This window comes from Elephas maximus, chromosome 10 (assembly GCF_024166365.1).
Source record: "Elephas maximus indicus isolate mEleMax1 chromosome 10, mEleMax1 primary haplotype, whole genome shotgun sequence".
NCBI classification, from domain to species: Eukaryota; Metazoa; Chordata; class Mammalia; order Proboscidea; family Elephantidae; genus Elephas; species Elephas maximus.
Genome location: NC_064828.1, coordinates 112,821,128 through 112,847,444, shown reverse-complemented (window position 1 = coordinate 112,847,444; position 26,317 = coordinate 112,821,128). Strand labels below are relative to the sequence as shown.

Genomic DNA, 26,317 nt, shown 5'->3' with positions numbered 1-26,317 from the left:
ACAGAGGGTGTGAGCGGGCTCTGCCAGCCCCCCGCTGAGTACGGAGCCCCAAGGTTGTCTCAGCCTCAAGCTGTGGGGCTGGGTAAACAGGTAGCTTTTTAATCAACTTCTGACATGTAATTTGTAGTGAACTAGATTTAACTTTATCTGTGTGTCCTTTGGTCGGAATCGGTTTAGAGTTCCTGTCAATTCATGGCAGTTGAAAGGCTGTGAGGAAAGTCTGGAGACAAGTTCTGCTCTGGCGCCCACACTGCAGGCACCTGGGGAAGACAGAGTGGTGTGGAGAAATCCTAAGGGGGCGCTTGACAAGCGGGCAGGAAGGAGAGAGGCGTCAGGGCAGGGGACGTTCCGTGCTGAGCCTCCTGTGTGACAGGCGCTGTCCCGCGTGCAGGTCACAGGTAGGCACACAGCCAGGGAGTGGCTGAGCTGGGGCTCAAACCCAGGCCCCCTGATTCTCAGCCCTGGGCTCTGCTCACCCCCACTGTCTTCTGTGCCTCAGGGCTCCTCCTCGGTCATTTTTCTGTGGGCGCCATTGCCAGGAGGCCTGCAGCAGGGCCCAGTGCTTCCCTTGAGCCCTCTGTGCCCCCTGCCCATCCGGGCCCAGAGGTGGTGGTGCTGGAGCCTGCATCTCTCCCAGGGGCCAGCAGGAAGGAGATGAGATTCCAGGTCCCACCTGTACTGCTTGGCCCTGGCACTCTGAGGAGGCACGGAGGGGACTGAGTGGTTTGGGGACACAGGTCGTGGGGGGGCTAGTTTCCCACCTCGACTGTCCTGCTCTCCCTCCAGGCCACAGGAGGCAGCCTCACAGCTCCTGAGACGGAGCTCTGTTATCTCTCAGTATGGGTGGTTATGTCACCGGCCTCTGGTCGTGGGGCCTGCTGGGAGCTGGCACTGTGCCACTGGCTGTGCACACCGCAGACATGTCTGTCCCCACGGCAGCCTGTGGCAGTGCTACTTCTCCCCCTGTTTGGCAGATGAGGAGGCGGAGGCTCCTTGCTCGGGGTCCTGCAGCAGCGCACCGTGGAGCGGTGACGTGGGGCCTGGTGTGTGGCTGCAGGGCCCACGTGCCCCCAATGCCGGGGGTATGGCACGTTTCTTCCCCACTGGCTTCGTTGATCTTCTCAACACCCATGAGCTCTGCAGGAAAAACGAGGGAGCCAGGCTCAGGGAGTGTGGTGCCATTTGATGACAGCGAGATGGTTGGCGGTGATGGCAGCTACTCTGATGACTGAGAGCTAGGTGTGCCTCTGCACACAGCCTCTCGTCCAGGCCCTACACACCCTGCAGCCTCACCTCCCACCCAGGCTCCGCACGCCCTGAGGCCTCACCTCCTGCCCAGGTCCCACACGCCCTGCAGCCTCACCTCCGTCCAGGCCCCATGCACCCTGCAGCCTCTTGTCCCGGCTCCACATGCCCTCTGAGGTGGGTTCTGCCAGTACTCCTGATTCACACATGGCTCTGGTAACCAACCAGGGTCCACCCTAAGTTGGCTGGGCCCCGCACACCCTCCCAAGTGGGTTCTGTTAGTACCCGCAATTCACACCCTCGGGGCATGGCCCAGTAACCGGCAAGGCTCCAAAGCCGGCTGCCTGATCGCTGCACTCTACTGCTCGTGTGTCCAGGGAACGATGCTTGGTGTCAGGGATGCAGAGGTAGACAAGACCCAGTGTCCTGGAGAAGCTCATGTCGGCTGGAGAGACAGACATGCAGAGGGAATTCCAGACGTTGTAATGTGGTGATGGAGCAAGATAAGGACTGTGAGAATAGCTTGTGGGCAGCTCCCACGATGGGGCGTGTTGCCCACCCTGTTCCTCACTGTGGGGCCACTTCAGTGCACACAGGCACTGCTCGCCTGCCCATGGAGTGAAGAAGTGACACATGTTCACACCTGTGCCTTCCAGGCTTCGGGTGCGGGCAGTATTGTCAGTTCATCAAATACAAACTCATCTGATAACATTACTGGATTCATAGTGGCCTTCTGTCACCTGTCTTCTCAGTCACCAGATATTAAACCAACGAATGCTGTGAGTGCAAGCATGTGTGTATAAGTGTGTCTGAGTGTGCATGTGTGTGTGTGTATATGTGAGCATGTATATGAGTGTATGTGTGTGAGTGAATCTATATGTGAGTGTGTGGGTGTGTACATGAGCGTGTATGTGTATGTGTGCCTGTATGTGTGTGTGAGTGGATGTGTATATATGTGTGAGCATGGGTGGGACTGAGTGTGAGTGGATGTGGGTGCGAATGTGACTGGGGGTGTGGGTATGTGTGTGTGAGACTGCATGGGAGTGTGTGGGTGTGAGGGTGAGTGCAAGTATCCGCATGTGAGGGGGTGTGTGTGTGTGTGACTGAGTGTAAGTATGTGTGTGTGTGTGTGTGAGAATGTGATTGTGAGGCTGAGTGTGTATGTGAGACAGTGTGAGGGTGTGAGAGTGAGTGTGAGTGGGTTTGCGAGAGTATGTGTGTGATTGTGAGGGTGTGAGACTAAGTGTGAGTGTGAGCGTGAGACGGAGTATGTGTGTGAGTGGGTGTGCGAGTGTGTGGGTCTGAAATTTTCCGACATCCTGGGTGCCGAGTGACTGCTGCTGCAGCAGGTGGCAGTAGGGGGCCACTGCTGAGCGGGAGGAAGCAGGCAGGCGCGGCCGATTTGGGCTCTGGGCTGGTCTGTGGTAGCTGTGGTGGAGGAAGGGTTGGAGTTGGGGAAACTGGCACCTGGAGGGGACGAGGCCAGGACAAGGAGCTAGGAGAGATGGGGTGGGCAGCTTGCCTGGTCTCTTGGTGGGCTGCGGCTGGGGGGCAGCTTGTCCTCTGCTATGGGGTGTTGGGTGGTATGGATGGCCAGCCAGCACCTGCCCCCAGGGCTTTGCCCCCCAGCTAGGGGTTGACTGAGGATGTTTTCCTGCTGGGAGTGGTGTGCACCACCTGATTCCCCTGCCTACTGCCCAGTTTCCTTCATTCAGCAGTTACTTATTGAGCACCAACTGTGTACAGGGCCTGGTGCCGGGCATCCTTTGCCCCCAGGGGGCTTGGACCTCACTCTCAGAGGAGCCCTCTCTGCCCGCAGGTGGGGCTTCTCCTTCCAGAGATGGTATTGGTTTCCTTGTCTGTCTCCCTGGCAAGCGTGGGGGCTCCTTGAGGGTGGTCCTGTCCTGGTGGCCTTTGTGTGTCCGTCACCTGGCCAGGCCCGGCTCGGAGCTGTGTATGGAACACGACAGAGCAGAGCTGGACACTGCCATCTCTCCTACCCAGTGAAACGAAACCCACCAGGGGCTGTGGTGGGAGAAGCCCTACTCTGTCCCCACCTTACCGGCTTGTCTAGCCCAGGACGTGGGGGCTCCCCGGGTCCCAGCCCAGGACATGGGGGCACCCCAGGTCTCAGCCCAGGACATGGGCCTCCCCAGGTCCCAGCTCAGGCCTTTGTGGGCCCTCTCTCTCACCAGGGTCGGGTGGGCGTGGGCAGCCCCCCGTTTCCGGCTGCTTCGACTGATATGGTCCTTCCTCTTCACCGAGTCTGATCTTCACTCTACTTGATCTGCCTTTTCCGCCCTTGGTGATTGGGCTTTTTCATTTCAATCTAATTAGAACTCCCTGCCAGCAGCAGGCAGTGCGGGCGTCCTCGCAGCTCAGGGGATTAGTCACTCGGTGCCCATCACCGTTAATGGGGACTGGGCGCCAAGGCCATTTATCCTGGCGTCCTCAATCAATACCGTTAAAAATCTGAGGATTCTAAAACGTCAATACACAGCCTGAAATATGGAGGGCCAGCCACATTTTATCTCATTAATTTATAGTTCTGACGGGCTGTTGGCTTATAGAACAGCCATGAATCAACACTTAAGTAAAATCTGCTTGCAGATTAATTATTTTTGGGGCTCCTGTTTCAGCCTGTAATCTTCCTAACAAAACTTCCCTGGTGTGTTAGGCCGAGGCGGCCTCAGGGACTGTGCTGGCTGTGGCACCTGCTTTGTGAGTCAGCCACCCAGCAGACCAAATCAGTCACCTCAAAATCCCCCAGCCTGAGTCATTCTAAGCAGTACTGGTAGCATTTCTCCAGATTCCAGCCCCGGTCAGGGGCCCTGCCCAACAGTGGTCGGGCCATCCTGTCCCCTCTGCAGGGGTTGGAGACCTCTGTGCCCTGGAGCCCTGGCCGGCAGAGTACTCTGTCCCCTTCTTCTCCCACAGGCAGAGCTCGAGGTCTCTGTGAGCACCCACATAGTTCTGGCCCCTGGGGGAGATGGAGGAGTGGGGGTGGAGCAGGGTGCAGGGCAGGCTCCCCGCCTACCTCACCAGGTGGTCTTGGGTGAGCCCCTCACCTCTGTCCCACCTCCTTGAGGGGGGCTGCAGTGCCTGACTGGGGTGTTGAGGGGGCAGCTGAGGCGTGCATGTCCAGGCCCCTGCAGAGTTCCTGGCACCTGGTAGGTCCTCAGCAAAGACCCCTTCCCCCTCACTGCCCAACCTTAATCCAACAGAGTTGTCAAAGCGGCCCTGGGTGCTAGGCTGCTTCTCCACATGGAGCGGCTCCGGGGGTCAGTTCCTGGAGCCCCTGGTGGTCCCCAGCATGCCTAGCAGCGTGGCCCTGGGTCTCATGTGCAGGATTGGGGTAGACCATGAGGAGGACTTGGCCGTGAGCTTCTCCTCCATGTCTGCTTCTCCAGGGCACAGGGGCCTGTGGGGGGGGAGGGGCGTCACAGCCTCTGGTGACAGAATGGCCAGTGCCTTGACTTGGGGGGTATGCATACCTCCCCACTTTCTGCTGTCCTTCCTGACCCTCTCTCCACAGCTCCAGGTTTGTTGCCAGGGCATGTTGCTGGCCCTTTTTACCCAGACAGCCCATGGCCCGCAGCGGTGCTATCCTCAGCCCTGCCAGCCCCTCCTGGCCCTGGGATGCCCCTGTGCCCTTGGTAGGGGTCTCAGTGCCTGGGAGTACATTGCCAGCAGAGACTCGGCCCACGACTGGCCGTCCCCCTCCTTTCCTAAGATGTGATTTCTTCTCTCACGACGGGGGCCCACGTCATGGAGCTACCGTAGGGGAGTCACTGGGGCCAGGCCCTGGGCTGTGTCCTGCTCCAGCACCCACCTGTCTGCCATGGTGACATGAATGAATGTATGCTTGACCTGTGCTGTATGTTACATGGTTGTCTCCACACTCTCCTGCCCATTTCATTGACCGAGAAACTGAGGCCTGGAGTGTTTGGTGACTTATGCTAGGCTACACAGCAAGTGGCCACTGAGCTGTCATTCAGACTCTGGCCTGAGTGGTACACAGAAGCCTTCGAGCCTCGCCCCCTGCCCCGCCCCCCCGCAATACCTGCGTCCCGGCTGTGGACAGTTTGCTCAGCCTAGGTGACTCCTGGAGAGCCTGCTGGCTCTCAGCAGCTGCTGACCACCCGCAGGGAGAGCCCGGGGCCTGGGGAGGGTGGCCCAGCTGTGCTTCCTGAGCCCTCTGAAGGATGCTTCTCGGCTGTTGAGAGCTGCTGCTCTGGCGGGAAGGTGTTAGCCCTGCAATCTCAGACCACTTGGCATAAGAAGGGCAAGAAGGGCTCAAATTAAACCTTGGTGGAGTGTACCAGGGGCTCATGGGGCTTCTGAGAAGGGGCTGGAGGAGGCTTCTTATGTGGCTTGAAAACCTTTAAAGTGGCACGGCTCTCCTGCCTCTGGGGAGGTGCCTGCAGGGTACATGGGCTTCCCCAGCTAGGCTTTCAGGCATCTGGCACCTGAGAGAGACTCACCCAGGTGTCCTTCGGGGACAGGAGGGGAGAGGAGGGCAGACAGAGCAGGTGTGGGCTGGGCTGCTGGCTGGTGGGCACACAGATGGGGCTCCTGCGGGGCAGGTACTGTGTCTTCCTTCTCCGTTAGGCCTAGGGGTACTTGCCATTTGACAGGTCCAGAAGTGGAAGCTCAGGGATCCTGTGGTCCAGTCAAGGTCTGAGCTGCCCCTCCCATGCCTCGTTGTCTCAGGAACAGCTGTGCCAAACCCCCTCCCCCACATGGATACAAATGGGCCCCCCAGCCCTGCAGACGCCTCCCCGGCTCTAGGGTTTCTTTTCCCTTTAATCTATGACAGCACTTCCTCCTCAGCTCTTTGGACACTCCTTCACAGTCTCTGCTGTTGGATCCTCTTTTCAGCGGGCGGGTTTTCAGGGCCACATCCTCTTCGGGCCTACTTCCTTTTCCCGTCGCACCCAGGTCCTTTCTCCTGCACTCTCACCCTCGGAAAAGTTTTCTCTCCTGTGTCACTCTCATTGTCTCCCTCTCTTCCCATTCAGCTGTGGAGTGGGAAGCTTACCCTAGTTATGGATATTAAATCAGTTGTTAACTTCATTAGCAGACCCTGGCAGCCACCTTCCCCAGCACTTGAGGAAGTACCTGGAGGTCCTTTCCACATTTCCACAGATGTGACTGCTGTCTCGTCCCCCGCCTCAGATTACGCTCCTGACAGATCTCTGGAGAAATCAGAGATGGTTCTTAGTAGCCAGTGCTGTTTTCCTTCAGGGCCGCCATGGTGGCGGCGGCCATGTTGTCTCTGTGTGCTTGTGTGTTCTTAATTGCAATGCCGTTACCGTCTGCTCCCTTCTGAGTTAAGGTGGACTTTGCTGGGTGACTCTGGAGCCCAAACACTGTTTGGGCCCAAATGGCGTGTTTGCTGGTGGGATGGCGATCTCTGAGCCCCGGGAAACCCGTTTACAAGCGACCTGTTGGGACACACCTTCTTGCAAGTTGAAAATTTCTTTTTTCTTTCTTTTTTTCAGTTTTGGAAAATTCCAACACACAAAAAGGAGAGAGAATAGCATAATGAATCCCCATGTACCCATCACTCAGCTTCAACAATCGCCAAACACATGGCCAGGCTTGGTTCCCCTGCACCCCACCCACTTCCCTTCCTCCCCTGGATTACTTAGAAAAGCAGATTAATTTTTAAAGATATTTTAACTTCCTAAATTGATAGGTCTCATGCATACTACCTGCTGTTATGGATTGTGTTGTGTCCCCCTGAAATGTGTGTCAACTTGGCTAGGCCATGATTCCCAGTATCCTGTGATTGTCTGCCATTTTGTCATCTGTTGTGATTTTCCTATGTGTTGTAAATCCTACCTCTATGATGTTAATGAGGCAGGATTAGAGGCAGTTACGTTAATGAGGCAGGACTCAATCTACAAGATTAGATTGTGTTTTGAGTCAGTTTCTTTTTTTTTTTTATGGTATTTTAGATGAAGGTTTACAGAACAAACTAGTTTCTCATTAAAGAGTTAGTACACATATTGTTTTATGACATTGGTTAACAACCCCAGGACATGTCAACACTCTCCCTTCTCAATCTTGGGTTCCCTATTACCAGCTTTCCTGTTCCCTCCTGCTTTCTAGTCCTTGCCCCTGGGCTGTTGTGCCCCTTTAGTCTTATTTTGTTTTATGGGCCTGTCCAATCTTTGGGTGAAGGGTGAACCTCAGGAGTAATTTCATTACTGAGCTGAAGGGGTGTCTGGCGGCCATCTTCTCAGGGTTTCTCCAGTCTCTGTCAGGCCAGCAAGTTTGGTCTTTCTTTTGGAGTTAGAATTTTGTTCTACATTTTTCTCCAGCTCTGTCCGGGACCCTCTCTTGTGATCCCTGTCAGAGCAGGCAGTGGTGTTATCCGGGCACTATCTAGTTGTACTGGACTCAGGCTTGTGGAGGCCATGGTAGATACATGGTCCATTAGTCCTTTGGACTAATCTTTCCCTTGTATCTTTAGTTTTCCTCATTCTTCCTTGCTCCCGAAGGGGTGAGACCAGTGGAGCATCCTAGATTGCCGCTCACAGGCTTTTAAGACCCCAGACGCTACTCGCCAACGTAGAATGTAGAACATTTTCTTTATGAACTATGTTATGCAAGTTGAGCTAGATGTTCCCCGAGACCATGGACCCCACAGCGCTCAGCCCAGCAATTCTGTCCCTCAGGGAGTTTGGATGTGTCTGTGGAGCTTCCATGATTGTGCTTTGTATAAGTTGTGCTGGCTTCCTGAGTACTGTGTACTATCTTACCCTTCATCAAAGTTACTGCTTATCTATTGTCTATTTAGTGTTTTTCCATCCCCACCCCTCCCCTCCCTCAGTGTTTCTTTTTGTGTGTAAACCTTTTCATGAGTTTTACGGTAGTGGTCTTACATAATATTTGTCCTTTTGTGATTGATGAGTCAATCTCTTGATATATAAAAGAGAGAAGCCAGCAGAGAGACAGGGAGACCTCATGCTACCAAGAATGAAGAACCACGAGGGGAGTTCATCCTTTGGATTTGGGATCCCTGCACTAAGAAGCTCCTACACCAGGGGAAGATTGATGACAAGGACCTTCCCCCAGAGCCGGCAGAGAGAGAAAGCCTTCCTCTTGAGCTGGCGCCCTGAATTCAGACTTCTAGCCTTCTGGACTGTGAGAGAATAAATTTCTGTTTGTTAAAGCCATCCACTTGTGGTATTTCTGTTATAGCAGCACTAGATGACCAAACACCTGCAAACCCTACTGGTGGCTATTGCTGAGTGCAGCAGTACCACCCAAGGAAAGAGGGCCAGCCTTTCCTGAGCACGAGCTGTGGGCCAGGCACAGGCCACGGTTGTTATGTCACTTGTGTCAGCCCCACCTCCACTGTCTGGGTGCAGGTACCCTGGCTGCTGCATTCTTCAGATGAGGAAACTCGGGGCACAGAGAAGCTGAGGATTTGAACTCCAGGCCGAGCTCTTCCCCATGGCCCCCCAGAGCGCTACTTCCTGCCCCACCTCAGCAGAGGTGCTTTTAAAAACGCACTTTAGAGATAGTGTGTGAGTAATATGAAGACCTGAGTGCGTGTATGTGACAGAGATCAGGAAGAGGGAGAGGGTGAGTGGGAGAGAGAGAGAAAACTCTGGAAAACACACAAAAAGTATAATGAAAAAATGTATGGTGACGTAAATCAAAATCACCGACATCTTAGCTCAGGGGCCTGTCCTTCTGTGGCCTGAGCTGCTTGATGATTCACTGAACCCTCGAATCTCACAATTGGTGAGGACATTTCGTTGCCAGCCATCCTGGGCAGGGTATTAGTTCCCTGGGGCTGCTGTAACAAAATTCCACGAAGTGGGTGGCTTTAAACAACACAAATATATTGTCCCATAGTTCTGGAGGCTGGCAGTCTGAATTCAGGGCGTGATCAGGGTGGCTCTGTCTGTAGGCTCCAGGGGGACATCCGTTCTCCTCTCTCTCAGCTTCGGGGAGCCCCAGGTGTTCACTGGCTTGCAGCTGCCCCGTAACTGAGGCATCACGTGGCATCTTCCCTCTGGGTGTCTCTGCGTCTCTTCTCTTTTACAGGATACCACTCAGGTGGGATTAGGAACCCCCCACTCCAGCCTGACCTCATGTTAACCTAACTGACAACATTGGCAAAGACCTATCTCCAAACAAGGCCATGTTCACAGGTACCTGGGATTAGGACTTCAATATGTCTTTTTTGAGGGACACAATTCAATCCACAGCAGCAGACTTCTTCCCCCCTCCCCACCTCTTCTTCACGAGGAAGGCAGAACCCAACCATGCAGAAATTGCGTGGGCTGGGTTTTGTTTTGTTTTTTAAATAGGTAATAGAGTCCCATGGTTTAAAACCCAGAAAGTAAACCTAACTGTGCAGTGCGACACCTCACAGCCACAGGCCTTCCTTCCTGGGGCAGCCAATGTGCATGGTTTTGGGGTCCCTCTTCATCGTATCTTGTCAGCCACAGCAGCATTGTCAAGCAGTAGCCCCCACTTCCTTCTATACCTGTCCTAATGTGGGAGCTCCTACAGAAATAAGGGCATTCCACCTTTCATGGGGCGGGGGGAGCCTATTAAAAGCAGTGGCTGAACTTGGTGTATAAAGGAAATTACTACCCCTACTCCTCTTTATTCTGACAATTACCACCCCTGCTGATTATCAGGCCTATGGTTTGCCTGGGGCTCACTGACTCTCTTACAGACATGATTTCTAATTCTCACAACAACCTTGTCAGGCAGGTTCTATTGCCCTGACTCTACCTGTGAGGATAGCATGGGCCTGAGAGGATTGCCGGTTGAAGCGCATCCCTCAGCTCGAGGGAACACTTCCCATGCGGGTCCGTCTGACTCTGAGCCTGGACCCTTCCCAGGACCCTGCCCGGCTCGTCAAGATGGCCCCTGTGTCTGACTCTTAGAGTCTGATTTGGAAGTTAGTAAGCTCCTTTCTCGTTAACTTTGAGTCAGGATGGTTAAATTTACAGCTGGCTGAATAACTCCCAGAGGGCGCGTGTAACGATATTGATTTTAGCGAAATGAGTCATGTGTCTACTGCCTTGGAACACAAGCTCAATCACCATGAGCCAACAACATAAGCTTTCCCTTGTCAACATTTTTCCCACATGTTCTTGAGCCTGTGGATGTGAGCAAAGAGCTAAGGAGAGGGAAAGGTCACGAGTAATTCGTGAGCAGGTGAGTTGGGGTGCAGAGAGCTGGGCCCTGGGATCAGTCAACCCTCTACCCTACTTGTGTGACCCTGGGGAAGTCTCCTCACCTCGCCCAGCTTCCATCTCCCCAGCTGTGAAGTGGGTTCATCACGTGCTTCAGGGGGCTGTGGGTGACATGTGCAAGCTCCAGACAGGCCTGGCAGTGACAGGCCCTGACAATGTCATCCCCCATCCCCTGGACTGCAAGTTATGTGTCAAAGGCATCCTCTGAGCACCCCGGAGAGGGGGAATGAGCTTCCTTCTCTTTCTTGGGGACCTATACCGGGGTTCATCTGACCTCTATTGAGTGTATATTCTGTACCTGTAACTGGGCTGGGTGCCTGCAGTGCAGAGCAGAAGGGGCGCCCACAGGGATCTGGAGCCCTCTATGCCAGTAGGGCCCAAGGCGTGATGGTGGACAGCGGTGTTGCCCTGGCCATGTCGTGAGCACCACAGGGCAGCTCCATGTCTCGTCTCTATGGGTAAAGAAAAGATGAGGAGGCAGCTCCGAGCAGCTGTCTGTCTGTGTCACCAGCTGCCTTTCCATAAGTCATTGGGGGTACGAGGCATCGACAGCCACAATAATGCCCGGAGAACAAATCGAGATTTCGCATGGTGCTTTAAAAAATGTTTGCCTTAACGTCAATTTATTTTTTTATTTGTATCCTTATTGATTCAAGTTGGTAAAGAGGTGATTTTTCCTAACTCCACGAGGATCCGAACAGTTCTTATACTGCTTGAGTTCATTATAACAATATCAATAAAGTCAGGGTTAGTGGATTAAATATTTCAAAACTCAATATCCTATAGTACACATACAGCGAGTAAATAGAATTTTCTATAACAAACAGGTAAACAAGTATGCTAGTCTTCAAGGCTAAAGATTATATAACAGCTAACCATTGTGTTTAAAGTAGCCTCGCCCAGGAGTGTCTGATAAACAAGCTACTCTGTTTGTGAAAAGGCACTGAATACGAACAAGCCTGACAAGAAAGGACCTTCGCCTCCGACGTGGCTAATGTTCGTGCTCAAGATGGGTTACTGATCAATGTTTTCTGGCCTTTGTCCGTATCTACTTAACGCAACGTAAAGGCCAGCCTAGTGCCATGTATTCTCAAAGCCTCATGACAAAAGCTCCCAAATCATTCATCTCTCAAGGTTCCTGCTGTTAAAACTTGCATCCCCCGGTTTTCGCTTTTAATTGAACCAAGGCTGAATTTAATAATTTGGGGCTTTATTTTTCAGTGTGTAATAGCATCCTTTTGTTGATTGCTGCTTGCCTGCTCTGTAGAATGCCTTATGTATGACGGTGCATTTAGCTGCATTCATGAGGACCTGAGACACAGAACTGGAGGACCTGCCCAAGGTCCCTGTGCTGGAAATGGTGGAGCTGGGGTGGGGACTTGGTCTGTGTGGCACTTAACCCCTCTGCTGTACCACCTTCTGCTTTGAGCATCATACCAGACAGTGGTGGTTATGATCCTGATTACTGAGCCGAAGTCTAGCTCTAGACGTCCTCACCCAGTGGAATTTTCCTGTTTGTGTTTTTCATTAAGTACCTGGAAGCCTATGAAATATTTAAAAAATCTTTTTGCTTCGGACCCTTGTAACAAAGAAAACTAGTAAAGGACTAGTTACTGTAAGTAAAAGCAGGAGAACAATATGAACTATATCTTGTCTTCTAAATGGAGGATTTTAGTGTTTCAAAGATGTGGATTCTCCATCTCTTTAGGGTGATGAGGAAGAACAACATATTCAGACACGCATCTTTCTTTTTTTTTAAGAAGAAAAAGTTTAATCACTGTCTTCTAGCAGCTCAGTTTTCGTTTTTCCTCTCATCTCTTACTGTCATTGTTGGCACAGTGTCTTACTACACTTCCTGAAGAAAACATATAGCTAATAGACTGCTGTTTCTGAACCTAAGCGTATGGTTATGTGCCGTGGTCCAGGCAACAAGGGCGTGACTTTCTCCAGGCAGACAGAGTGTGTCCTTCCCTTTGGAGTTCCAAGTAAGCAAGAAGTTGACCACTGAAAAGTTCTCAGCAGAAGGCTCAGTGGTCACCATCATGGGGACAGATCCCTGGCTCACCCATCCTTCTCAGTGGTGGGGGGCCACAGCAGCTGTGCTTTCCTTTTGTGTTGAGGGGAAGTGATGGTGACCCTCACCCTCAGGCTTCAGATAACTCCTCAGGTGCTTAGCTAAAGCAAGTATCAGAGGCCTGTGGCCGCAGGTACCATGCCCATTCCTGGGTGCCTCCAGCAGGCTCTGCTTCTGAGTCTTTGAGGTAAGCATGCCATGTTGAGAGTGAGGCAGTGTGGCCACTCTGCTCAGTTTTCCTTGGTTGGGGGCTGGGGGGTTTGTGGTTTGCTAACTAGGCACGTATTTCATGGCCAGTTTACCATATCACCAACTGTCTAGCTTAAAAGGAGAGAAGGAACTTGGGTTCCAGATGAGTTTCAGGAAAGACAAATAAAAGTAAGCTTGAGGAATACCAGATTTCCAATTAGACGACTTCACCCAGAAGCTGTGCTTTGTCTGAATGTGTTGCTTGTCTTGTGGCACTAATTGGGAAGCGGGGGAGGGGAGGAACAACTCCCTCCTAATTCTGCTCATTTCCCTGATGACTAAAACACAGCTTGTGTTAGTAAAACAATATTATAACGAAAATGCTGGTATGATTTAAAAAGTTGCCTTACTACCCTTAAACCCACTGCCGTCAAGTCGATTCCGACTCATAGCGACCCTAGAGGACAGAGTAGAACTGCCCCGTAGAGTTTCCAAGGAGCGGCTGGTGGATTCGAACTGCCGACCTTTTGGCTAGCAGCTGTTCCTTTTAACCACTGCGCCACCAGGGTTTCCTACTACCCTTAGAACCACTCATTTCGTTCCGTTTGGTGAGCCTCTTCCCAGCCTTTGGCCGCGTCAGCTCCTATCTCATACTCTCGTAATTGAAGAAACAGGTATCAAAGCGTTACCCTTATTGCCACAAGCACCGTGTGTGGCCCTGCTTTCAAATGGCTTTTTACCATCCCATTAGGCAAAGGCTTGTATTTGACTGAACCGCTCTCCTCGGCTGGGCAGGTAGGTTGTTGTGCACGTCCCTTCCCCATTCTGGATTACGTGACCTGAAGTGGTCGCTCTGGACAACACCTGGCGTGAAATAGGATGAATATGGTGGCGTAGTGGTTAAGAGCTATGGCTGCTAACCAAAAGGTCGGCAGTTCGAACCCACCAGCTGCTCCTTGGAAGCCCTAAGGGGCAGTTCTACTCTCTGCTATAGGGTCGCTATGAGTCGGAATCGACTCGACAGCAACAGGTTTTTTTTTAATGGAAGATGACTATGAAGAGCTTGTGTTACATGTACTGTATCTTGTAGCAAAATAGTTAAAGGCTTGTTGGACTTCAAGAGGTACAGAGTCTTCATTTCCAAAAACTCAGGTGTTCCCAAAATGTTCCCTGATGACAAGTATCTGTCAGTTGTAGGTCCCTAGAGGATACTAAAAAAAAATCTACAGACAGTCATCTCATCAAGCTAAGGCTGATGTTTTAGCAAAGAACCAGAGAGTAGCTGCTCTTCAAGGAATTTCAGTTATGGACAGATTTTTTTTTTTATCCTTAGCACAAGAAAATATATAAATTCTGTTTTATTGAGTATAAACAATAAAGCTTAGAGAAACTAATATGTGGCTTAAATGATATTTCTATTGGTGCTGATCTAGGCAATGGAAATGAAATAACGAAGGGTATAAAATGTTCCCAGCTGGTTGACTGCTAGCAAGGTCGCAAAGAGAAAACCTAGTGGGAGGTTTTTATTACCGTCAAGTCCACAGCAAATCAAACTGCATTCTAAAAGCCTTGGTTATGACCTTTGGAAAGATCATTTTGAAAACAGATGTTTTTCATTGTTTCCATCGTTATGTGATTTTTGTTGCCAAAAATGATGTGGGTGGGTCACCTATTAAAAATTCTAATATCTGTACCCTTAACCTGGGAATGGAGTCCTTGGGTGGCACAGATAGTTAAGCACTTGGCTGCTAAACAGAAGGTTGGAGGGTCGAGCCCACTCAGAGGCACCTCAGAAGAAAGGCCTGGCAATCCACTTCTAAAAATCCAGCCACTGAAAACCCTATGGAGCACAGGTCTACCTTGACACACTTGGGGTCATCATGAGTCAGTATCGACCCGCAACAATTGGTTAACCTGGGAACAGTGTTTTTCTAGCCTGTTGAAGTCTTTTAAGTGAAGATTTCTGTGGCTTTTGAACCAATGTGTTAAAAATATGAAAATGCAATACCTTCTGATCAGTTGCAGAGCCACTATTTGATGTCAGGGGAAATGGAACTTTACTAGCAAAATTCCTCAAGATTTTTTGCATCCTTGGTTGATGGAAGTGGAAGACATCTCATGCGTCAACAGTGGTGAACATCTTCCATTGGTGTCCCTGTATCCCTGGGAGGGATCTTTGTCAGCTCTGCCAGTGGGTCAATGCATAAACTGAACCTGGAACCAGACTTGGGCCAGAGGGAGTCCAGATATCTGTGGGAGTCTGTTGATGTCTCCTCTGGCACGGTTCTGGTGGGCACGGGTCAGGAGGCGCCGTGTCTGGTGTGTGAGTGCTGTGTGGCTGGCCGGCTGGCCTGGTGAACACGTGTCCAGAGGGCCTCCTGGGGCCAGGCTGGTTTCACCGTGCTGCTCAGTGGGGTTACGTTTGAGCAGATCAGAATCACAGTCAGTGCTCTGGGGCCAGAGCAGGGCTTCACACCATTTGTTCCAGCTCGAACCCCTGCTGAGAATTCACATTTCTAACAAGTTCCTGGCTGAGAATTTGCATTTCTAACAAGTTCCCAGGAAGTTGTATGTAAGAATCACCTGGGGATCTTGTTAAAATGTAGATCCTGATTCAGTATATCTAGGGAGGAAATACAAATTCTCAGGGGGGGACTTGTTAGAAATCCAAATTCTTAGCAGGGGTTTGAACCAGAATGAACGGGTCCAAAATTCCGGACCAGAGGTAGCACTGGGTGGTGGGGGGTGCGTGGGAGCCACGGCCCCCATGGTCTGTGCTCAGGGCAGGAGACTCACACTTGAGTCTGATCCTCCCTGAACTATCGGTATCTCTAAAGTTTAGGTAGCTTACCTCCCTCCAAAAGACCACAGTGATAAAAAGGGCTTTCTCACCACATATATATATGTATACACACAAACATTTGCACAATGCCCACAAGCACCTTGCAATAGTTTTAGGATAGACGTGTAAAGGACAAGAACCATCCCGAGTCCTGGAGAACCAGTGAGACCCTGATGGTCCACACCACCCTGTCCATTCCAGAGCCGGCTGCTGTGCTATTACACCCCGTCACTGCCCCCTGTGTCCTGTGCAACCACCTGCCATGCTCTGTAGCAAGTCACCCGTTGGTTCTTATCGCAGCGTGATTGTGAGATAGCTGATCCTAAAAAGAAATCACTTTGGAATAATCTTGGTTTTTGTTTTTAGACTGCCAGATAAATAATCTGCTGTATTAACTGTGCCGCCTTAGAGATGTTTCTTAATCTCTCTGAGCCTTGCTTCTTCAACTGTAAGGTGGGTTTAGAGTTGTAGTGTGGCTTAAATGAGCTAATACAGGTAATGCCTGCAGAACCCCTACAAGATGGCATTTTCTTGGCTCCGCCTAGCTTAGCCTTGGGGAGAATGCAGTTAGCCAAGGTGGCGGGGATGTGGGGGTCAGCCAGGGAATGAGGCTGAATATCACTGCTGCCAATTTTGGGCTTCCAGAAAGTTTTCACTGGGGCACACTAGGGCCTGGTGGGCTGTGTTTGCCCATGGTCTCCATACCCGATGACATCTTAGTTTTAAGATATTTCTTTTGTGGTCTAAATGTTTTCTAAGCTTCTCTTCTCTTTTTCTGTTGTAGGGACCCAGCTATTTCGTGGTCAGAGTGACTTTAGAATCACTGCCTTGAAATTTCATCCAAAAGACCACAACCTTTTTGTCTGTGGAGGCTTCAGCTCCGGAATCAAAGCTTGGGACGTAAGGACTGGCAAGGTAAGCACACCCCCCTGCATCCACAGGAGAGCCCTGGGCAGTCTGAAGGGTGGGGCAGGCAGCGTCTATATACAGACCCTTGAGATGGAATAATTATCACTTCGTACTTAATCAGTCCTATGTGTAGTTGTTAGCTCTTTCAAAGGAACATTCTTGAATTGTTAGACTATTAAAACATCACAGGTGCAATTCTGCACAGCATGTTACTAAAAATATTTATTGAACCTACTGTGTGTAGCTGCTGCCAGATGGTACAAAATGAGTCAGCCTGGGGTTAGTCAAGGGAATAATGAGAGGATACAGACAAGCCTGGTACAGGGAAGTGCTGTGTGTGTGGTGTGCACGTGTGCGTGTATTTGTGTTGTGCATCTGAACGTGCATGTGTGTGTGTTGTGTGTGTGTGCATGCATGTGTGAGCTTGTATTGTGTGTGTGTATGTGCGTGTGTGAGCTTGTGTTGTGTGTGTATGTATGTGCATGTGTGTGCATGTGTGAGTTTGTGTTGTGTATGTCTGTGTGCATGTGTGTGTGTGAGTTTGTGGTGTGCGTGTGGAGGCGAGCGCGTGTTCAGAGGGGTAAGTACTTTCAGCTGGGTGAGGGGAAGTCTTAGTGGGTGGGTTCGTGGGGTGGTTGTGTGCATGTGTGTGGAAGTGAACGGGCATTCAGAGGGGTGGTACTTTCAGCTGGGTGAGGGGCAGTCTTCTTAGCAGAGACATGTTTCCCTTGAGGCTTAATGTCTGGTCATGATCATTCACATGAAGTGATTTCCACCCCACCTTCTGCCTCAACCTGCTGCTCCCACTGCCTTTACCAACTCAATAAATTTCAACTCCATCCTTCTAGTTGTTCAGGCCAAAAAGTCAGAGTTGTCGCATTTCTGTTCTTCCCCCACATCCAATCCACCAGGGATGCCTATTGCTCCACCTTCGGGGTGCGGCCACTTCTCCCTGTCTCCGCTGCTGTCCTCTGGTCTCAGCCACCATTGTCTCTCACTGCGATAAATGTAGCTGTTTCCCATCTGGTATTCCCCTCTCCCCTTTTCTGTTTTCATCCGAGCAGCCAGAGTGGTCTATTTAACGTGGTCAAATGTGTCACTTCTCTGCTCAGAGCCCTCCAGGCTCCCATCTCACCCACAGCAAAGCCAGTGGCCCTACAATGGCTCACAAGGCCTGCATAGACTTCCCCCAGCCTGCTAGCCCCCTTCCCTTTCCTTGAATACACCAGCACACTGCTGCCTCAGGGCCTTTGCACTTGTGGCTCCTTCTGCCTAGAAGGTTCTTTCTCTAGTTTCCTCTGTGGAGACTTGCTCCCTTCCTTTTCGGGGCTCTGCTCAAATGTCACTGTTCCATTGAGGCCTTCCCTGACCACCCTATGGACCCCCCTGGCATTTAACAGTCCCCTGTGCGGCCTTATTTCTCCTTATAGCTTTATCACCACCTGGCATACTGTGGGCTTTACTTGTTTATTTACTTCTCTGTCTTTGTGCACTTGAATATAAGCTCTCTGAGGGCAGGGATTTATGTTGGTTTTGTTTGCTTCTGACTTCTAGACCTGACCAGTGCCTGGCACACAGTAGGCACTCAGTAAGCCTTTGCTGAATGGATGAGTGAGTGAAGGAGGAAGGCGGCCATGTGGAGCATGCAGGCATGGGAGGTGGGAGTAAGAGACGTCCTGGGGACTGGCGATGCGCTGCGTTTGGGCAGGTATGGGGTCCAGGCAGTGAGCAGGTCTGGACAGAGAGGCTTTGAATACTGTGCGTCTTGGTTTGGATTAGCAGTAGGAGCCCTGGCAGGTTTTTGTGCAGGGACTGCTGGGATTTGGGCTGAGGAGGGACTCAGAAAGGGGGAATGAGCCCTTGGCCTGGTGGCGGTGGAAGAGATGGAGGGGTGGAGATGCCAGTGAGGATAGCCAGGGGAGGAGCCACGGGCCTGAGTGTGAGGGAGCCCAACAACTCTAGGACAACTGATCTTCAAGATCTGAGAAGTGCTGCCTTGGTCTGAAGGAGGCACACAGCCTCTTGAATTCTATGGGGTAGTTCATGTAAAACTTGCATGTCTTTGACCTTGAAAGAAGGTGAGAGTGTCAGAGCGTGTCCTCCACCATCTGGGAGGCCAGCCTGTGCCCAGGGCCTCACGGCCTCAGCATGGCGTGTCTTTATGGCCAGCATCCCACCCCTGGGGCGTGCTGTCTTACAACAGGTCTGGAAACCTCCGAGGCTTAGAGTCAAGGCTCGCATCCACACCTTGGCCTGGTCTTGTGGAAGGTGCCTTCCCATCTGGTTGTTGAAAGGGGCTGCTGGTTTTGTAGGAGAACCTAAAACGGAGACCCTTTTCTTTAAAGGGAGTCCCTAGGTAGTGCAAATGGTTAATGTGCTTGACTGCTAATCAAAATCTTGGAGGTCGAGTCCACCCAAGGTGCCTCAGAAGAAAGGCCAGGTGACCTACTTCTGAAAAAGCAGCCATCGAAAACCCTACAGAGCATAGGTATACCCTGACACACATAAGGTTGCCATAAGTCAGAGTCGACTGAAGGCAACTGGTTTGGTTTTCTTTTTTTTTTTTTGGTCTTTTTTTCCTTTATAGACAACAGGAAGCTTTGTCCATAGATAAGATCTTGCTTCAAGTTCTTCCCAGGTAGGAAAATTCAAGCACAGATGGAGGTGCTCTTTAAAAGAATCACATGCTTTTCTTTTACAAAGAAATTCTTTTTACAAAAATATTGGGAAAAGAGAGAAAAGTTACCCTTAAGGAAGTGGATACAGTGGGATTTTCAAAGAGCGTTAGAACTTTTATCTGGGGGTAAGTGTATGGTAAGCGGATGAGAATATGCGTAAGTCCTACAGGAGTGGGTACCTCTGACTCATCTGTTTGGAGAGGGTCCATCTGATTACCAGCCTTCCTGAGGGTCATCTGATTACCAGCCTTCCTGAGGGTCCATCTGATTACCAGCCTTCCTGAGGGTCCATCTGATTACCAGCCTTCCTGAGGCTGCGTCCCTGAAAGGTGCGCTCACTGTTACTAGCCTCAAAGACCAAACACGTAAGAGATTACTCACCAAGGACGCCATCTGATTTCAGGGTTTGTTAAAAATATTGGATTTTCTCCTAGGGCAGACGCCAGCTAACGAGCTCAGGAAGCGCGGGGGGAGAAGCAATTAGAAGCAGATGTTGCTGTGACTGGTATTGGCATGTTTGTGAGTCTCTCCCAAGCTAATCATATGCGGGAAGGGATCTGTACAATATTTGTTTTTACTTTCATTTCACCAACAATCTGACGGCCTCTCCTCCCCCGCCGGGTCACAGGGCTTGTTCCGTTGCCATCAGCCAGCCTCGGGAGACAATGCCCTTTCCTGCTTCAATTACTTTGCCTTTGACAGACGTTGTCCAAGTGTCGCCTGTGGACTTGGCAGGATGACCAGAGAGGAAGGCTGAGCCCCCTGCGGTCAGGGGACCCCCAGCCTCTTTCCCTTGTGATTACTTGGCTGTACCCTTAGGAATGCTGAGCTCAGGCCAGGCACTGGGCTCTGTCCGTGGTGCTGACCTCCAGCCCTGCCGAGGGTGTGTATGCTCAGCTGGGGGTGAGCAGCCTGGCTCTTTCTGGCTGCTTTCAGGGGCAATAGTTGATGGACACATAAGGGGCACAGACCTGAGCTTAAACTCAAGACAGTGCCCCCCTTTTAAATAAAATGGGAAGGGGTTATTTGTGATGAAAGTAATATGTCACCATTATGAAAAATTTGGAAAATATAGGGAAATAGAGAGAAAGGGTAGTCCAGCCAGCCAAAGGCAAAACTTTAGTAACATTTTGGTATTTTCCCTTTACTGTTCTTTCCCCTGTATTTTAAAAAAATTTTATTTATTTTGTCGTTGTTGAGAATATGGGTGATGAAACACCAACTCAACAGTTCCTACATGTACAATTCAGTGATGTTGATTGAGTTCTTCGAGTTGTGCAACCGTTCTCACCTGCCTTTTCTGAGTGGTTCCCCCATTAATATAAACTCACTGTCCCCTAAGGTTCCCATCTGATCTTTCAAGTTGCTGTTGTCAACTTGATCCCACATAGATCTTAAAAAGAGCAAAATGCTCAAGGCAGACATTTTTCACTAATTGTTTGGTTTTAAGAAGACTTCAGGGGATATTGTTGGACTGTAGCTTTTTAAAAAAGAAAACATTGCTAGGATCTTATTTTTATGCACAAGTTTGTATAAACCCTTATAAGGGTTTTCCTTGTCAGTGCACTCTCCTAAAGGTTTTTAGGAGCATTCCTTTGACTCCTCGTGCCTCCCTGCCTTGCCCCCAGTACCCAGCAAAAGTGCCAGGCATAGCAGCTACTCAATCAATATCTGTACGTTGAGTGAATCAGATAAATGGATGCTTTAACTTATTAAGTCATTTCTCCATGTGAGACAGTTGGGGTATTTCAGATTTTTTTGCCATCTGAAATCAATAGATGTGAAGGCATAGATTAGAGATCAGCAAACTAAAGCCCAAGGCCAAATCCGGCCTGCCATCTGTTTTTGTAAATAAAGTGTTATTGGAACCCAGCCACACTCCTTCATTTATGTATCGTCTGTGGCTGCTTTCTCGCTACAACGGTAGAGCTGCGTGGTTGCATCAGAGACCGTGTGCCCAGAAAGCCAAACGTGTTTACTCCCCGCTGACCTGTGGTATAGACAGGTCTGGCTGTGATGCCTGTCGCCCTGTTGGTCGCTGGGACTGAGCCTCCGGATGTGGCTGATAAGGTGGGCGCCTTACTCTGTTGGGCGCCCCCTGTGGGAACTGTGAGCTTGCTGTTGTCAGTTGCTGTTGAGTTGATTTCGACTCAGGGAGACCCCATGTGTGCAGAGTGGAACTGCTCCATAGGGTTTTGAGGCCGTGACCTTTTAGAAGCAGATTGCCAGGCCTGTCTTCCAAGGTGCCTTTGGGTGGGTTCGAATTGCCAACCTTTCGGCTAGTAGTTGGGTGCTTAATTGTTTGCCCCACCCAGGAACTCCAGATGGTGGGGCCTGTTCTTCAGTCAGGCAGGTAGAAGTAGTTGTCTTCCCTCATTATAATCTTCAAACAAACTATCAAGGTCTAGTCCATTGTAAATTACTCTGTAAGAAACATCTTTGTACAGCTAGGCTTTTCCTTACTGGGGACTTATTTTCCTTAAGGATTGAGTCCAGAACTCTGGTGGCTGGGTCAGAATGAGTAAGCAGTTTTAAGGTAAGGGATGACTTTCTGACAGCAGAGCTGAGGCAGAATGGATGACCCACTCACTGCTGGGGGATGAAAGCAGTGGCCAGAACCTTGCAGTGGGCCTAGAGAAGAGGATCTGATGGATACTGGGAGTGGGTACCTTTTGAGTTACTTGCCAGTCATGCAATTTTGTGATTCCTTAAGATGCCAAATGATAAATGTTGGGATCCTGGATTTCTTCAGCCTAGCCTAGTTCATTACAGCAAATGGGCTGACTGGCTCCCCTTTCTTCTTTTCCTGGCCACCCTCTGCCTTGGAATTGATGGTACCCCCATCACTGCAAGGGCCCGACTTCATCTCTAGCAGGTCAGAGGGTATGTGCTCCTGAGCTAGCCGAGCAGGCCTGCTTGGAGCTGGCTGGAGCTGGCTGGAGTTTTTCTTCCTTCCCAGCAGTCTGCTTGAACATGGGGTGTGATCTGGAACCAGGCCATCTGTGGTCCTGACCCCATGTCACTGTGGGCCCACTCTGCAGAAGTTCTGGTGGGCCTCCTGTGCCTCTGTCTGAGCTGCAGGCGGCCTGGGCTCTATCCTTCTCTGTCCCTTGCTCTGCTGGAGCCAACTTAGCAAACCCCTTAGGCAAAAGCCTCTCAGCCACAGTTTCCCCACTGGCATAATAAAGGGGCTGGACAAGGCCATTCCCAAAGCAGGGCTTCTCAAACCCACACATGCACAGGAAAGCACTCAGGGTCTTGTTAGGGTGCAGGTTCTGTTTCAGCAAGTCTGGGGGTAGGTGGGTAATAAGAGCCTGCATTTCTAACAAGCTCCCAGCAGATGCCGATGCAAATGGTTTGTGCACCCCACTTTGAGAAGCTGGGTCCTAAAGGGCCTCTGAACTTGGAGGTCCCTTGTTTCCTCATGTGAGCTCCTGGGCCTTTGTCCCCAACTGGCCTCCACCACTTGTAGTCTCCCATAATAGCTCCTGACATACTCTTTACTTGACTGTGAATTCCTTCACCCAGCAGGTGTTTATTCACAGCCGCCTCATGCACCTTGTACCATTTCTGTGCCCCACCATCTCCCACAGGACCTGGCCCAGAGCAGGTGCTGGGAGTGACCAGGAACAAGCTGACAGGCGTACTTGCGGGAGCACCTCCTGCTCATAGCTTCAGTGGCGTGGACCTCCAGGGCCGTAGATCACAGCTGAGCTGCAGTTCAGCTGCAACTGGCTGTTCCAGAAGTGTGGACAGAGGCAAGAGGACTCGGGAGACCAGGCGCCAGGCGAGGTGTGGGGTGGTGGATGCCACAGCTCTTGACGTGGTCCCCAGAGTGAGGTAGATGACGGTGTTTCTGGCCTCGCGCATGCCCAGCATTGCAAGCCCAGCCCAGTGCCCAGTCTCAGTGGAAGCTGTAGACTTTCAGAGAAGTATAAGACCAGCCCTCTGGGGCCCACCAGCACTGCTGCAAATACTCCAGGGTAGTTACCTTAAGACTCGCTTTAACATGACAGTGTACTTCGAATCAAACATTAAAAAAAAAGAAAAAGCTGTTGCTCTTGAGTCAATTCTGACTCACAGCGACCCTACAGGACAGGGTAGAACTGCCCCATAGAGTTTCCCAGGCTGTAATCTTTACAGGAGGAGATCACCAGGCCTTAACTCCTGCAGAGTAGCTAGCAGGTTTGAACCACCGACCTTTTGGCTAGCAGCTGAGCACTTTAACCATTGTGCCACCAGGGCTTCTTAATCAAGTTAGGATACATAAAAGGAGAAAATTTCCCCCCTTGCATCATGAATCGAATCTGTGAAAAGAACTTTAAAGAGGGTTAAAAATGAAATCATACCGCACGCTTAGCAAATCACCCTTTTGCAAAACTAAATTATGGAATCCCAACCTCAGCAAATTTCCTCTCAGTTGAGGCTGGATCCAAGTACTGGCAGTGGAGCAGCTTTGGAAGACCTAGAACACGTGGCTGCCAGAGCTGGCGAGCTTGGGTTCTGGTGGCCCCGTTCCTCTGCCTTTTCTGCAGGCAGGGCCGGCACGCAGCAGGTGGGGCTGAGTGATTCCTTCTGATATGTTGCTCTTACTCTCCCCCAGAAGACGAGGCACAGGTGCCCCTGGCTTTGCTACATCTGCTCCCCAGGCCCCGCTTGTCCTCTAACACACTGACTCCCCTGCTCTGGGATTGTCATCAGGAAATGGCCTCTGATAGGCCCGCTCCCTTTTGCTCCACACACCCTGGTGCTGGTTTAACACGCATCATCAATATTTCATGCTTGTTCTACTTTTTTGTTTTTTATGTTTGTAAAGGGGCCTTTTGATATCCATATCTTGAGTCGGTTTCTGAACTCCTCCAGCCCTTTGTCCCAGACCCTGTGCAGGCATTATCCTGAAGTGCAGGTGACATCAGAAGGGCCTGCGTTCAGCCGTTATCACAGCCCTTCACTTGTATGTGTTAGGCCCCCTGGGAGGGCTGTGCCTAGTTACTGCCCCGTTCCCAGCGCCCAGCATAGTACTGAGCACGTAGTAGTACCGTTAAAAAAAAAAAGAAAAACCCATCACTATCGAGTTGATTCCACCTCATAGCGACCCTATAGGACCCGGTAGAACTGCCCCATAGGGTTTCCAAGGCTATAAGTCATTACGGAAGCAGACTGCCACATCTTTATCCCTCGGAGCGGCTGGTGGGTTTGAACCACCAACCTTGTGGTTTGCAGCCCAGTGCTTAACTACTGCGCCACCAGGGCTTCGTGAGCACATAGTAGGCCCTCGGAAAGAAATTCGCATGAATGACTAATGGCCTTAACCAGACCAATTTAAAAAACCTTGAGTAATTGACCCAGCTGGTAGAGCCACAACTCATTAATTTGCTCATCTGTCCCCGCTGCTGGCATTGTGAAAGGGTAAAGGAGGGGAACAGTAAGAGCTGGGGGTGTGAGGTCGACGGGGCTGATGTACCTGTGCAGGATCTGAACTGCCTAGGGAGCGTACAACAGCCTGTCGCCCGGCCCCCACCCCGAGACTCTGGCTTTTTGGAAACTCCAGGTGATGCCAATGTCTAGCCAGAGCTGGGGACCAGGTCCTGGGAGCCAGGTCTGGGTGCATGGTGAGAATCCCACGTGGTTTGTAGGTTTCTCCGGGTGAGTAAGGGACCACCTGGAATTTGCATTCCATGGTGGTGGCTGTCTGGAAGGCTTGGTGGCTTGTCCTACTTGGTTCAAAGTGTCATCCGTTTTCATGGTGTTGCAGGCGGTTTGCTTATTTGCCCTAATGAGGTTTTGATTACTCTCCATTTGTCTCTTTCATCCATTTTATATTAAAAAGCCTTTTTATTTGGCCTCTGTGTACTTTCTGCAATTCTAACTAAGTTTTGCCTCAATCAAACTTTTTATGCAGATGGAAGCAGGAGGCTGAGGGAGGACGAGCTGTGGGGCACGGGGCCTGGACAGCTGGTGTGGAGAAGAGCACTGCCACTGCCCGCTGCGTGGCTTGTGGCTGCCCCTTGTCTGTTCCAGACTCCATCATCCCCATCTGCCAAATGGGGGTGCAGTGCAGAGTCCTGGGTGGTCTGTAGTCCCTTCAAGCAGCCTGTCCTGATGCTAGGTTACCTGCTGGGCATTACATTTATACTCATTCCAGCTTGTCCACCCTCACAGCAGGCCTGAGCGGGGTGCTAAGTGCTGCTGCCAGCCCATTCTACAGGCAAGCCAACTGAGGCCCGCACAGGTGCAAACCCATACAGTGAGCGGTCAGCTTGTTGGTCATGGGGAGTAAGACCTTGAACCCTGTGGCTCGACTCCCAGGCCCTTTAAGCCCTCTCTTCAGAGTCTCAGTGTGTTCTGCTCTTGGAGAAGCCTGCATGGGGTAGCTCTGCACTCAGATGGCCCCTCAGCCCTGTGGCAGGGGAGACACAACCTCAACGCCCCGTGACGCGGCCTTTCTGCCTCGCTCTATAGTCTAGGAAGGGTTCAGCTCACCTCAGGGGCATGCAGGGGCTTGGACCTTATTCCAAATCCCCCCTCTCCTTATTGCAGAAAGGGGGCACATTTCATTTATCGGTGTCACAAATGGTTACAAGCCCTTGTCACACACCAGGCACTGTGCCAGGGCATGGGGTGAGAAAATCCTATTAGGCACATCCTTGTCCTCAAGGCACCAGCTCACAGGGAGTGTGGAAGCCCATCACTGTAAACAAGCATTTCTTCTGATGTTTGATGGATTTATCAGCCTCATTAGCTACCTTCACAGGAGGCGGGGGAGCCCCTGGGTGTCTCCTGGCATGTCCAGAATTTTGGGCAGAGGCAGGCAAGAAGGAATTCCAAACCTTCCAGGCCTGCCAGCCCAGCCTAACCCTGTTCTTCAGTTTCACCCTACTCTACTTTTTTTGGGGCTGGGTTTGAAGACTTCTTTTAAAACCTGACACATGAGCCTGAGAACAGGTGCCTCACAACACTCAAGAGGGCCATGTCCCAAGAATTTCACTAGTGCCCCATTTGATGACTTTACACTTGGAATGCAGCAGAGTGTATCAGAAAATATAAGGCAGGCTCTTTGGACCTATAATGATTAAATACAATATTTGGACCAGTAATGATATAAATACCATATTCATATAGTTCTAATTTATGAATCTTTTATAAT

At 50.8% G+C, this 26,317-nt stretch overlaps 1 protein-coding gene and 1 non-coding gene across 5 annotated transcripts in view; one reads left to right on the top strand and one right to left on the bottom strand.

Annotated features, from left to right (window-relative positions):
* The window catches only part of WDR25 (WD repeat domain 25), a 173,140-nt gene that overhangs the window by 115,986 nt on the left and 30,837 nt on the right, over window positions 1-26,317 (top strand). For all 4 annotated transcript variants that reach the window (XM_049899621.1, XM_049899620.1, XM_049899618.1 and 1 more), the window contains exon 4: window positions 16,368-16,498. In XM_049899621.1, coding sequence (XP_049755578.1) covers window positions 16,368-16,498 — 131 coding nt within the window. The remainder of the gene's footprint in view (window positions 1-16,367; window positions 16,499-26,317) is intronic.
* Window positions 14,204-14,323, bottom strand: LOC126084864 (small nucleolar RNA SNORA32). The gene has a single exon (XR_007519098.1). It is a non-coding gene; the product is annotated as a small nucleolar RNA SNORA32 (small nucleolar RNA).